The sequence below is a fragment of the Pocillopora damicornis genome, chromosome 5 (genome assembly GCF_964200805.1).
Source record: "Pocillopora damicornis chromosome 5, jaPocDami1.2, whole genome shotgun sequence".
Classification (NCBI taxonomy): Eukaryota; Metazoa; Cnidaria; class Anthozoa; order Scleractinia; family Pocilloporidae; genus Pocillopora; species Pocillopora damicornis.
In genome coordinates this window covers 3931643-3946330 of record NC_142674.1, presented here as the reverse complement: position 1 = coordinate 3946330, position 14688 = coordinate 3931643, and the positions used below count along the sequence as shown (strand labels likewise).

At 37.7% G+C, this 14688-nt stretch overlaps 1 protein-coding gene across 6 annotated transcripts in view; it reads left to right on the top strand.

Moving 5' to 3' along the window:
- The window catches only part of LOC149044773 (uncharacterized), a 28567-nt gene that overhangs the window by 10324 nt on the left and 3555 nt on the right, over window positions 1-14688 (top strand). For 2 of the 6 annotated variants that reach the window (XM_089206149.1, XM_089206150.1), the window contains 8 exons: window positions 1295-1561; window positions 2959-3085; window positions 3307-3373; window positions 3823-4448; window positions 5292-5355; window positions 7541-7593; window positions 10691-10829; window positions 11443-11679. In XM_089206149.1, the coding sequence (XP_089062275.1) occupies window positions 1296-1561; window positions 2959-3085; window positions 3307-3373; window positions 3823-4448; window positions 5292-5355; window positions 7541-7593; window positions 10691-10829; window positions 11443-11679 (1579 nt within the window). In that variant the 5' untranslated portion in view covers window position 1295. The other 4 variants (XM_089206154.1, XM_089206153.1, XM_089206151.1 and 1 more) reach the window with 4 other exon arrangements.

Sequence of the window (14688 nt, the reverse complement as noted above, 5' to 3'; positions counted from 1 at the left end):
GGCCCATTTGGCCCTTTATTATATACTCAACAAAATATCGCGTTTCTGATTGGTCAATGATGAATGCATAAATAGGTTATAGAGTGCAATAGAGGTTATAGAGTGCAATACGGAGAAGTTGCCATGGAAACACCGGGGAAACGCCAAATTTGAACACCAAATTATAAAAAAATGGCTGACAGTTCGGCTTGTAATATTTTCTGAGAAACTTTCAAGAACTTCACGCTTGATTTTCCTGTCACAACATTACATTTTTGATTGGTTCAAATAAAACATGTGAGCATTTTGGAACCCATTGAAGTGTTTTTTGTACTCGTAAGGCGTGCAGAGTAGCGCGATGGAGTAATTTTGTCGAGAATATAATAAATAAAAAATCGTATGAACCTGCTCGTGCATTTCGTGATTTATGATCACTCGTGCCCATAAATCACGAAATGCACTCGCGTTCATACGATTTCCTATACGTAGTGGATGAAATGGCGAGGAATAATCCACACATAATCTTTGTCTCAGGTCGGTATCCGGTTAGATCGCTCCATGGTTAGATCGCTCCAAGTCAGATCGCTCCATACCGAAGTCAGATCGCTCCACTCGAAAGTTAGTTCGCTCCATCAAATAAGTTATTTCGCTCCATACATAAGTTACTTCGCTCCATGTAGAAACCTAATACACTAACTTACTTCTGATCTACTTCTGATGATGTGTATTGCGTCTTGCGATCGGTCGAATTACCGATGTTGGAACAAGTGTTTCAGTGTGTAATGAACGTAGAAAACTAATAAACTAACTTACTTCTGATCTTTGTAGTTTATAGTTGATGATGTTGCTTGCGATCAAGTTGCTGAAATATAAAGTGATCGACGATTCGTTCACTTGAACCCACCAAAGCGAATTACCAATGATGAAATAAGTGTTTCAGTGTGTAATAAATGATCAAATTTCCCTTATCCTTCTGTCTTTTATCAACCTTCCACGTTAGTTTTCTTCATGGAGCGAAGTAACTTATGTATGGAGCGAAGTAACTTATTTGATGGAGCGAACTAACTTTCGAGTGGAGCGATCTGACTTCGGTATGGAGCGATCTGACTTGGAGCGATCTAACCATGGAGCGATCTAACCGTAAACCCTCAGGTCTATATATTTAGTGGATCGTTAGGTTCGGCAGCGGATGAAACAAAGCGTTATAATAAATATGCGTGTATATATGCGAATGCTCATTGAATACTTAAAATTAACATTACACTAACACTGCCTTAAATTCTTCTCATATTTTTTATATCCTTCTTTCAACCAGAATGAGTTTGAGTACAGAGGCCAGTCTGTCAAAAATGATACAATCAAACTCTGGAAGTAAGCTGGGGAAAAGTGTTGTTGTCCTGCTATCCACTGATGTCCGAGAAAGCGATGGGGAGGTTTATTTGCCAACCCTCTCGGAGCAGTCAGCCCTAAGGAATGAAAAGAAAGGACAGTTTAACAACAATGTGCTATTCACTTGGAATATGACAGAAGAGGATGTGAAGAAAGAAATACTTTCCCATTTTACATATTTGAAAGATCAAAGGTATGCATGATTGATGATATTAAGTATGGGGTCAGGGTTCTTCCTGTAATAGCATGCACAGGAAGGCATGGGACAAAAGGGTTGCCTTTTCCAAGTCTCAATTGTATGTTGTTTGTTTTCAATTTGTTTTGAGAGAGTAGGTTTCCTAGCTTTTTCAGTATACCCTTAACGACTGCTCCAATAAACATCATTCTAAGGGCTTGATTTGGAAAGGAGATGACATGTTTTCTCAGCTGAGTAGGTTGGTTAAAGAGCTTGATTTCTTTTTCAGTGAAGATACATAGAAGGGTACTATCTTTTCAGTCAATTTGATCTTCGCTATGCAAAGGATGGTGAAGGGTGTTGCAATCCCCCATTCATTGGCAAACTTCAGTAAAATGTCTGTATAACAAAATTTACCATTTCAGTAAGATTGCAGAAATCCAAGAAGAAAAAGCAAACTTAAACTTCTCCTCCACCTTGCATAAAGAACATTTTATTAACCTAAGACACTGCTTGTATAAAAGATACCTAGATTGGCAAGAGGAAGCTGTGGTTCATTTAGAAGGATAATCAATTATTTACTTCTTAGGTATGTAACCAAACTTGAGAGCTCTGCTAGCTGTTGGTGCTCATCAGAGGTCAAAAACAATTTAAAGGTGTCATTGATTGAAAGTTTCCGGTTAATTGGGGCTCCAGATTTACCTAAACCACTGCCTTTGTTTGATATAAACTAATCAACTTGATTTTTCTCCATCATAAGTTTGCTGTTGAATATTTTGATGTGCTACACTGTTGAAATTCATTTAAACAGACTTTTCCTTTGTTCCTAAAAGAGGAGGGAGTTTTCAAACAACATTGTTTGTCCAATTTTTTCATAATACCTACTGTACTTCAGTATATTCTTATCAAACTGAAATATTTTTTGTCTATATTCCTATATATATATATATCAGTCTCCCCTTTTTAGATTAATATTAATGATGTCATTCAACTAATATTTTGTTCTATGTTAAGGAGGGAGACATTAGGATTTGTTGTATTGGACAACTTTTCTTGCAATATTTGGTCATTTTAATTAGTTTCAACAGGGTATCAGAGTATAGCTGCAGTATTTGTTATTTTTTTACTTTGCAATATTGGCTGAATTCTTTTAGTAGTACTACGGTGTTCACAATCCTCTAATGTCCTCCTCATAAACGTTTTAAAAGAAACAATAAAGTTCTGGTCTCTATTTACGGACAGCAAATAAAAGGTCTTTTGTGCAAGAGTTTAAATATTAATAAAAAAAAAATAAAAAAATATTGTATGACTATGTATACATATGTTATGAATGTGTGTTTTTTGTGTATTTTTGATGAATTAACATGATCAAAATTTCAATTTTAACCATAAATTTTATTCATATCCATATCTAGTTTCTGTTGCGCCTCTGCGGTTGACGGACGTACAAGGCTTAAGTTTCATGGTAAGCGGAAAGTTTGGACTGGAGAGTTGATTAAAAGGAACATCAAAGGAAACTCAGCTTTATACATCTTAACTGAGGTTTGTGAAAATTATAGTGGGAAAATTGTGTAAAATGATGTTACTTTTACTTTATTGTTAGTAACACACTCAGATTTTATTTCACAGTCATCAAGAATACACTTTAATTGTTTGCATGCTGGATTTTATGAACCACTCTTGAGGGAATTTTTTTCCACATTAAGAGGACACTACATCACCTTATGCTGTTAAATTATTTACAATGGGTGTCTCTTTTACAGATGACAGCTGATGACTTATCAAAAGTGTTACAAGAGCCAACTGGTGAACAGTCCAGTCATTCAGCTGGTAGGAATCACAATTTAATAAATTTAAAAAAATGACAATGAAAGTTATGTTTGCTGGTAGATCTGCCCTTAATAATAACTGTGGTACTCCACCCTGGTGAAGGCAGAAATTCATAGTAGCTAGCTGCAAAATAGAACATTCTCAAAAATTAGGTTACTTTTATGGAAAAGTAGGTGATAACCAATTTCAAGGTCCTTTCTGCAAATTAATTTACAAACGAAGTTTTTTCTGCTTGGAGTTTTAGCCCAAGTGTGAAGCACACAGGTCAGAAAACTGAGGGAAAATAACCCAGGTTCTGTAATTTATAACACTGACCAAGAGGGTATATCTGGCTTCAAATATAGAGGGGGGAGATTTCAACTGACATAAACTTTTGAATTTAGTGGGTCATCTAATAGAATATAGATTAAAAGGTAATTTAAGTTGGCTGACATTTCCTCTTGATGTAGGGGCAGTATCTCGTGTTGTCAAAGAACACCCAACATCTTTGCAGATACCAACATCTTTGCAGATACCAACATCTTTTCAGATACCACCATCTTTGCAGATACCACCATCTTTGCAGATACCAACATCTTTTCAGATACCACCATCTTTTCAGATACCAACATCTTTGCAGAAACCAACATCTTCACAGATACCAATTCAGAAAAGTGTGACTATTGCAAGAAAGAATGACCAAGGTGTACAGCAGGGATTACTTATGGTACCGCCAGTTGTTTCACCCCCAGTAAAGCGTAGAAAGGGAAACTATGAGTATGCAATAAATCAGGCTGTACCTCAAAATCAATTGACTAACTTAACAACAGCACCTCCAGCTCAAGGAAAGCTCTTGTGTTTTCCAGAAACACAAACCTCAATGCAAAGAACTGTGATTCCAGGTCAACTAGTATTTCCAAGGCTTGCACAGCAGAATCAGCCACCTGAAGGTTCTGTACAAGAACAGTATCAGCTTAGGGTTCCACAGGGTATTCAATCTCCAGCAACAGCAGGAAGTTCCCAGCAAATGTCGGTACCAAGGGCAGGAGGAGATCCTTTGAAAATGCCCTCAGGAGAATTAAGTGTTCAGTGGCAGGTATTATATTATGATACATTAATTGTTTTGCAATACAACATGTTAACTGTACAACATGTAGCTGTAGCATTGTATCAAAGTTGACAAGAGTAATTATTGTGAGTTAATTGCTGTCTCCTTAGTGTAAATAAGATTTTCTAAGCCCAATTTTCCACTTTTGAAGATGTGAGGAGAAGTTACTACTGGCAACACAAACCTCAGTGCAAAGAACTGTATCAAAGACGATAAGAGTAATTGTGGGATTAATTGCTATCTCCATAGTAGAATAAGATTTTCTGGGCCAATTTTCCACTTTTGAAGATGTAAGGAGATGTTATTGCTGAAATTACAAATTTAAGCAAGTTGTAAATGTTCAACAGGGATTAAAACGTACCAGTTCAGCCTTTTAATTTTAAAATTATTCAAGGATTAAACTGAACTGGTTTGTTCTTTTAGTTTTATTCAGAGCCTTCCAGGCTCCAATATTGGGCAAAATCTCTTTCCATACTTAATTACCTCTGTATTCACTAACTGTAGTGGCTACTTGCCACCATAGTGGTCTTTTGCACCTGGACTCTTTCCACACAAATCTTAACAAAAGCTCTGAAGCATGTTTCAAGTATATATCATCATATAGAAAAATTGCAAAGAAAGTGTGAAAAAAGCTTACACCTGTACTTACCCGCTTGACATTTGATCTTGAAGGGTAGTCTTTAGTGAACATAATTATTACTGTTAATAAAATACAAGCAGTTCAAGGTGTTTGCTGAATGTTTTCATGAACATACTAAAGTAAGATATTTCCAAAGTTTTTCTTGATTTATTTCATAATTAATTCCAATTCATCTTCCTTCAATTGTTTAGACAGACTCCGCATGTGAGTCAAGTAAAGAGGACTGTGCTAATAATGAGATGTGTGAGTCTGAGGGTAAGTATTCTGAAGAATTTTTTTTTTTTTAGATTTGTATTTATCTTTTGTTTTCATTAGAAGTTAATTTTAATGAATGAAAGTCGCTTACTGTAATTTGCGAAACAAAACGAAACAAAATGAAAATCTGTAATTTGTGAAATTGAAATCTGTAAAAAAATTTCATAAACTCGAGAAAATTAAAGAGCTTGGGTCACTTCCGTTTCCCAAACAAACATGATATTTTGGTTAAGGGTCAAGTCGCCCGCAACCTGAGTCATGTCGCTTGAAATTTTAGTAATATTGCCAGAAATAATAAGTCAAGTCGCACGATTTTTTTATCACTTGTAAGAACACCAAAAGGCATATTTTTAGAAATCGTTGAAGGTACGTTACCAATCCTTCAAAAGTGAAATGTCACTGTAAATGCAACCTGATTCAAAGGTTCAGCAAGACATATCTAACCAAAATAAAGAATGTGTATTTAAATCAACCGACGGTTTCCAATCTAATCGCACTCTGAGCCTGTTGGTGTGGTGTAACTTCATTGCCAATTACTCGATACAGGGATGATTGCCCATTTTGATTAGCTCATATTGATTTTGTGTCGTAGCTAACTTTTTTAGAATGATAGGGATGCTTTAAATTTACCTTTTTTATGAATGTACACCAAAAACAATAAGGGTCCTAGTATGGACCCATGAGGCACACCAACGGTTACTCGCCGAGTGCTAGAAAGAGATCGACCCACTTCAGTCTTTTGGCCGCGAGAAGTTAGATAAGACTGAGACTAGTTTAATGTCATTCCAGACACACCAATAGTCTTAAGTTTGGAAATAAGTATTTCATGGTCCACGGTATAAAATGCCTTTTTTAAGTCCAAGTAAACGATTCCTGTGAACTTGCCTTCGTCCTTGTTAGTAAGTAAATCATCAATTAACTGACACAGAGAAGTAGCAGTGGAGCGATGTTGTCGAAAGCCAAACTGTTGATCAGATAGTAAATTATTTGGCATTAAATAACTACATTTGTTGTCAGAAACGAACAACACAACAGAGTCGTTACTCAAACATATTTCAATTCTGATCATATGATTGATTTCTGTATAGTCAAAGTCGTCATGGTGTTGTTAGAAACCAACACCGCCTGAGTGATAAAGTTCCTCAATTTATGAAACGTCTGTGAGTACAAAACGAGTACATACCAATTGAACAGCACTTCATTTGTTGTTGTTAGAAATAACTGTAGAGAAAAAGAGAACTAAAAAAATCTCTAATCAACGATTACCGACTCCACTTTAGATCCGAATTATTCATGGAAATATGCTTCCTTCTATAGCTGTTCTCTCAATATATCCATCACAGTTTTCTTGCTATGAGACCTAAAGTTACAAATCGTAGGTTTCTGTGCCTTTTACTTATGTTATTTATTATTGTAACTTGTGTTCTGATTGAAAAGCAATTAACATGAAGTATATAAGCGAGCTCCTTATGCAACATTAGGACAGTAAGGGAACCAGGAATCACCAAACTTTTCTGAAAACAGGCCACGGAAAGTAAACAGAATGCGAGTATAATGCTAATCAAATTATAGGGGACTACTTAAACTTTCTCAAAAGTTAGGACCAGATTACGGATGAGGTATATCGTGTAAATGCTAAAGGTTGAAAAACAAAGCTAAAAGAACTAGATTGCGTCCTCAACATTAACACAAGTATACTACGTACTTAACAATTATTTCATGCGACAGGGAGCATTCATTGAGATTTGAAGCACGCGGGAAGTTTGGAAAGCACGAAAATAGTTTGGTGTAGAGTAGTACGGTGCAGTTTGGTGTAGTTTGGTAAAGGGGGTGTAGTTTGGTGTAATGTGTTGTAGTTTGGTGAAGTAGGTGTAATCGTTGTAGTTTGGTGTAGTGTCGTGCAGTGTGGTTTGGTGTGAAGTCGTGTAATGTAGTTTGGTGAAGGTGGGATATGGTGTAGTTTGGTGAAGTAGATGTAGTTCGTTGTAGTTTGGTAAAGTAGTTTGGAGTTGTATGGTGTAGTAGGTGTAGTTTATTATTAACCTTATTGTGGATGAAAATGGTGGATAGATACCTCCACTTCGGTCAGTGGTTGTCAATTACTTGCCCTTGAAATGCTTGATACAAAATGATGCACATTAAACTTTATCTAAATAATTAATTTTTTTTTTTTTGCCATGCATAGAATCATCTGTGCATCCTTCTGAAATAATGAGACCTGATTGGGCATACACAAAGGTAATGTCATACTCTAAGTGTCATTATGATTCTTCTTATAACAACTATAAATAGTCCATCGAAGTGAAAGTAGGTATACAATATTTGTCGCTACGATGGTCAGGGTTCGACATCTCCGCTAGCCCGGTAGCCCGAGGCTAGTAAAAATTTGGTCGGGCTAGTAAAAAACCACGTTTAATAGCCCGCTAATAGAAAAAATGAAAGAAATTATATATAATTAGTTTACTTGAGTTCACAGTTGATTAAAAAACAAGAAAGTTTAAATTGTAATGATAATACCTATAAAGAAGGCATAAACCTATCATCTTCTAGCGTCTTTTTTTTGTCTTGCGTGTCGATCGTAAGCATCATTAAATCCCAGACTCTGCGCTTCATGGTCAATGTCTTCCCCAGTCTTCTCCCTACCAACGTTGCGATGCCTTGCACATCGCCTCGCACGATCGCCTCACACTTGGCTTAGTTTTTTACTGGGATACCTGTGATAACCCAGTCATAAAATGCCTTTGTTTTTTTGTCGTCTTTACTAGGATACCTGTGGTAGCCCAGTCATAAAATGCCTTTGTTTTTTTGTCGTCTTTTTTTTTTTAACTAGGATACCTGTGGTAGCCTAGTCATAAAATGCCTTTGTTTTTTTACTGGGAGACCTGTGGTAGCCCAGTCATAAAATGCCTTTGTTACTGGGATACCTGTGGTAGCCCAGTCATAAAGTGCCTTTAATTTAGTGTTAACAACTGGGTTGAAAACGTAAATTAGCCACCGTAAAGGGTAAAAAAGCTGACGTTTCGAGCGTTAGCCCTTCGTCAATCGCTGACGAAGGGCTAACGCTCGAAACGTCAGCTTTTTTACCCTTTACGGTGGCTAATTTACGTTTTCAACCCAGTTGTTAACACTAAATTACCTGCTATACTCTCCCACCGACGCAGCACCACAGTTTCTTTAGAAACCCACCCCTTTATAAAATGCCTTTGTTTTTTTGTCGTCTGTTTTTTTTTTCCTCCGCCACAAAATGGAAAAATTGCGCAATAGTACCCAGAGGTCATTGGGCCCTCAACACCATGACAACTAACTGTGATCCTATGAGGTGTTCACATGCTGATCACGCGTGTTATCCCTCAACACCATGACAACTAACTGTGATCCAATGAGGTGTTCACATGCTGATCACGCGTGTTATGTTGATGATGATTGACGTTGTCATGCACAGACAGGGCCGGGTCACATGACGAACACGAGATTTTGCTTATAAATTCGTTTGTCAGTTGTGTTGTACTTTAACGTATTTGGATTGCGATCTCCTGGAGCATTATGGCGCAAACGCGCAAAATACTTACAGACGCATATACAAGTCGTATTAATCACGGCTAATCCACACTGAAAGATGTTATTGAGTGGTAATTTTGGAACGGATTGAGTCGCGAACGCTTGAAAGCCATGAAAGCCTTGAATGCCTTGAATGCCTTGTATGCTAAGTATGCCAATGTCTTAGTTGAAAAACGTTTACTTGTCGTAAAAAGCAAAATCTGAAACCAAACTGCATATACTCTATGCAATCTATTGAACAACACTACTACCGTGAGACTGAAGAACAAAACTCTAATGGATGCAAATTGCTTCTGAAGAAAGACGCCATGTTGGATTCACTTGATGCCAGGGTACTTAGCTACGATAACAGTGCGAATAATATTAATTTCACGATCTGAAAGGTGAATCTTATGTTTGTTTTCATTGCAGTTGTATGGATATTCTTTTTTAATAAATACTTAATCCAAAATCTTCTGTTTTTTGTGTATGATGTTATTATGTTAAGTATTGTTTACACAATTGTCTTGTCACAGGCGGCCCAAGCTTACGCCTCGAGAAAAAGCCAACGATTGATTTATGAACGCGTCACGCGTTGTGTTCTATGACTCGGTGTTCAGTTACGAGAGGAACCGTTGAAAATTTGAACACGTTATAAGGAATAGTATAGGGAACGAAATATGGTCGATTTACAACGATAAATATTTCGAAATATGAACATTTTTTCTCGTAAAATCAATAAACTTTCTCATACCCTGTGTATCCGTTGTAGTTTCTGGCGATTTCTGCCGTTTTAAGCTTGCTTTACCATCACTGTTATTCACGTCATCTACTTTTATTACGTTGTTAAAATCTGTACAGACATCACACCAACCAACTCGCGCGCAAAGTAAGAAGACTATATTGAAGGCTTGAAATTATATTACGATCGATTTTCATCAAGAAATGGGCCAGGAATATTCCACAATAGTGCAAATAATCGTGAAAGCTGATCGCGGAAAAGCGATTGCGTGACGCTCGGTAAGCCGTAAGATGACATGTTGTTATACACCAGACGTAAAAACTCTTCAGATTCTCAGTCTGCATTTTGTACCTACTCTGCAGTCTACAGCCTATATTTTGTATCCGGTCTGCAGTCTACTGTCTGCATTTTGTAGTAACAGGTATCCGTGGCACCAGTTTATTTTTGGTTACATTCATTCACACAACACGTACAATCTACAAAAAATTCCTGTGTGTGAGTTAATTCGACATTTTCGTTCTTTTCCGCGTTAATACTCTTCTTTCCTTTTGTAAGAATGTAGAGCACTTACAATGTTTCAAGTTATCCACCCACCCTACAAAAAATAACTCTTGCATGCATAGCTTGCCTTTGTTTTGAAATAGGTGTATGCCCTTGGCCAGACTTGAGCGCACTATTTTAGTATACTAGTCCGACACCCATAGTATCACTACACTTGACTCCAAAGATCCACTACCATCCAGGTATCCCAGTTACCCTACTCACAGGGTCTAGTTCCTTAAATAACACATGATGTTATCACAATGAAAGAAAAAACGTTATTCTTTATCACTTTAAAAGACTCTTGCCAATAAGTTTAGAGGAAGGTTTGCGTGTTTGGGGTTGAAGTAGACCTCGAGGAAAATTGATCCGGGCTACCAAGTTGTGTTTCGGACTTGCAAATTTTAGAAATCACTAGTCCGGTGGCTAGTAATGCAGGTAGTCAGTTGTCGAACCCTGCGATGGTTAAATCTATTAAAGTTTAATTTTTTTTCTTTAATTCATTTTTACTACTAGCAAGAGCCGAACATGTTCATAGTAAGCTACAAGTCTGAGTTGCCTATTGGTGTTACAGCATATCAGGCTGATTTTAAAGGTCTTAAAGCAGTTAACCTGACACTACAAAACCCCTACACCTTGATTGGTCTTTATCCAAGTAAGTTAACTATGTGTATTATTTCTCTTAGTAGGTATCTTAGGGTACAGTGTCAATTTTTCTGGGCATTGTGTCAGAAAAACAAAGAAACCCTTCAAGAATAAAAGAGGTTTTTGTCTAGGAAAAATGTGAAAACGTAACGAACGAAACAGTGAACGACACGGAAACAATCAAACCTAATTTTTCGTCGGTAATGATGATTACGTAGAAGTTTTGGACTTCTCAGTCAGCTTTCTACGGGTTAATATGCTAAAGAGTTTTCGTCAAGCCAGTGCGCCAGACACAAAGCGCGAGAAATTTTATAGCGAGGGAAAGCGAGCACATTACATTAATGTAAAGCACAGAGCGGCAGGTCCGTTGTAGTCCTTTAGCGGATCAGGAGATGACAGTCATGATTTTGAGATTGAGTATTTTATAACAAGAGTGAGGTCGTTGCAGGAAAAACTTATCATGGAAAGTTGCGCAAAGCAGGATACATATTTTAAATACATTTTTCAAGTCCGTCCCCTTACTTGGAGTCATTATTGTCGATACTGTTAATTTAATTTTTGCGTCTGATTCTGTGGAGTGGTATAAACCACTGATAATTATTTTGTTGTTTTAATTGTCACAGGGAGTGAAATTGAACGTGAAATAACAGTTGAAATAATTAAATTCATTGAAAACGTCGGATATGAGCCCTTTGGAAAGGATTTTAAGTTTACATACAAAGACGAGATGAGTGAACTCGCGAAAAAGGTTAAGGCATGTGAAACAACCAGAAATGCCGTCGTGGAAGGTGTATGTAAAGCATTGGAAGGCGCATCAGCTGGATCTGATAACTTAAACGCTTTTCGTCTACCAGAAGCTGGTAAGCTCAACAATTTTCTATCAATTTTGTTCATTTTCTTCATTTCGATTTGGAGTGAACGTGTTAGTGGATTTGTATTACGAATTTTTGAGTCCTTGTTTTTTTCATTAAATAAAAACATGGGCATGCTTAGCATGTAAGAGTAATTTTTTCGCTGGGTGGGTTGATATAGGACAGTTTGTGAACTTAATGTTTTCATTTTTGTAACCGAGAAGAGCAAAACTTTCAAAAGAACGAAAATATCGCCCTACTTCACCTTATGAGAAAGACAGAAAAAAAATTTCTTTATCTGAAGTCATACAGATATTTTGTGGTCTGTTGTCTAAATACTTCTAAGTAAAAATGAAATGCATCGGTACCACGCTTACTGCTGTCTCGTTCGTAGCCGTTGTTTGATCTCTTCACACAATGCCCTCTATTTCCTGTTGGAGAGAGTGCGTTCCGTGATGAGACCGAATACCGGTTGCAAAAGAGACTACGCTTACTGCCGTTCCTCCATGAAAATTATTCGTCTATAGTTAGTTGCCTCAAAAATATAATTCCGCGTAATTTTATGACGAAAAGCAAACTGAGACTTTGTTGTACAAATGCAGGTTTTTTTTAACTAGAATCAACTCGCGATTGGTTTCAATCTGAAGGTAGCTAGAAGCGAATTTTATTCGTGGAGAAAGTCAAAACGCAGGAGAATTGCGTGGAAAATTCCCTATCACTTTTCATTGGGGTTGGATAATGCGTTTAGAATACGTGATAAAATGCAGGTTGTCTAATAGGAAATGACACGTGATGGAGCGAAGTCTAATGTGGCAAAATGGAATTTGATCGGCGAGATACAATTCAAGCACGTGAAAAATTGCCTAATGTTCATGTAGTACAATTATTTCAGATGTGTTTTGCTAGTTCGGTGCGGTTAGCGTATTTCCTGTCACGTAATGATAGTTTATGTTGCGTATATCGTTGTTTCAATGTTCCTTCTGTCCGATGTAGTTCTTTCCTGTGTCATCTTTGTCTGTGGTCACGTTGGCTTTGTAGAACACGCTGATGATGAGGCAGTTGTTGTCTAGCTGTTGCATCCGTTTTGCGGTGTGGTGTTGTTGTTGGTAAGGGTTTTCTTATGGTTGTTGATAATGCTGCCCATGTTCGGCATGCAACTGTAGCTTACTTTCACGTTGTTCTTGTTAAAGACGGGGTGGAGATTGTGGTTTGGTGGGAAGTATTTCTTGATTAGGTTGAAGAAGGTTTTAGCGACGTTGGTTTGGAAATTTTTGCTGAATGGGGGTTAAACCAGATGATGTTTCGTTTTCTATTTCTTTTTTGGGTGTGGTTGTGTTTTTCTTGCAGTAGTGAAGGCTTTCGTTGAATCCACTTGATCTGAGGGCTTTGTCGTAGAGAGGATTGGCTTTATCGAGTGTTCCTTTGTTGGATGGTAAGGCTGATAATCTGCGATAGATGGCGCTGCGGGTATTTGTTTGATGACAGTGGGTGGGTAGTTAGATTTTGTGTTGATGTAAAGCGGCTCGTCGTTCGGTTTTCTGAATGGTTGGAATAGACCGTTCGTCAAGTTGAGTGTGATATCGAGGTAGTCAACTGATTTTAAGTTGCTTTGGATTGTTATTTTCAGTCCGTGTTCCTTGAAGCACCTTGCTATTTCTTTCCGTGTCCTTTCTGCCTGAGGTCCTGTTCTGTTCTTGAAAATGGCGAGTCCGTCGTCCCTGCAAAGTCCGATGTTGTTTGTTCCGTATTTGTTTGCGAGGTCGTTCAAGATGAAAAGTCCGACTAGTTCACATACTTCCGCGCCGTCAAAGCTTCCCATTGTTACGTCAAACACACCATCGTTGTCCTTTTTCACCCACGGTGACCTGTTGTGGAGTAGGATTGATTTTCTGGAGTGCATGGTAATATCGGTGTTTTGGTTGGTATCTTGGTTTGTTTCTTGGCGAAGTGGATAGCGTTGGTTAGTTGTTTTTCAGATATGGAATGGTAGAAGCTCTCGGTGTCGAATACGGTGAAGGTGTGTAGATGCTTGCCTGGAAAATTTTTGAACCAATCGATAACAGAAGAGGAGTTTTTCCATTGGTTGAGTGATGTTTTGTTTCTTACATCGGTGTTGATTCTTTGGAGTATTTGTTTACTTATTCGACCTATTTCGCATTTGGCTGGGTTGATTAGTCTGCAGGTTGGATTATTTGTGATCTTTGAGCGATATGAAGGCTTGTCGTTCTGCTATGCGTTCGGTTCGGTCTTGGATGTCTAGTAGTGTTGCTATGGCTTTTGCTTCTTGGCTAATACTGTGAATAATGCCCTTGCTCGCCTTTTTATAGGTTGTCGTTATGCTGTTTTGTATTGGTTTTTCGTGCTGTGTTTTGTCGAGTTCGTAGAGGTTAGTTGTTCTGTCAGCGGGGATGAAGGCTTTGCTAGAGCTTTTGATTCTTTGTATGTCCTTATTTAGCCGGGTTTGAAATTTTTCTTGTGTCTTCTGAATTGAATGTTGTTTACCATGTCCATGAGGTCAGCTTGGAATCTATCCAGACCTTCATGTCGAGGGGGGTATTTTCGGGATTTAAATCCGTATTTATCGTCGGTTTCGGTTTCGGCATCGGCGTCGTGTGTTGGTTGAATTCTTTCATCGGAGTTGTTTCCGTGGAGATGAGCTTTCCATCACATTCGTTTGATGACGCTTTTAACGTTTTCGATTAGACTTTTTAGGTAGGAGTGCATTGGAGGTATAGGTATGTTCTTCATATATATATATTCATCACTCGATGAAGAAAATAACTCAGTTCTTCAATTTGAATAATAAAAACCATATGAATATAAAAGCGATCTTCGCAGTAATGAGCAGGAGTTTGCCAAAAGATTGATTGAAACGTAGAAGTATTTAAATACCATTATAGACCCCCGGCAAACCTCACCCATATTCGTCTCAAATCTTCCCAGGGGCGGAGAAACGCGCCTCTTGTAGCGCTACGATGATTATAAGGAGCTGCTCGAAATAAAAAAATGTTCAGAAGA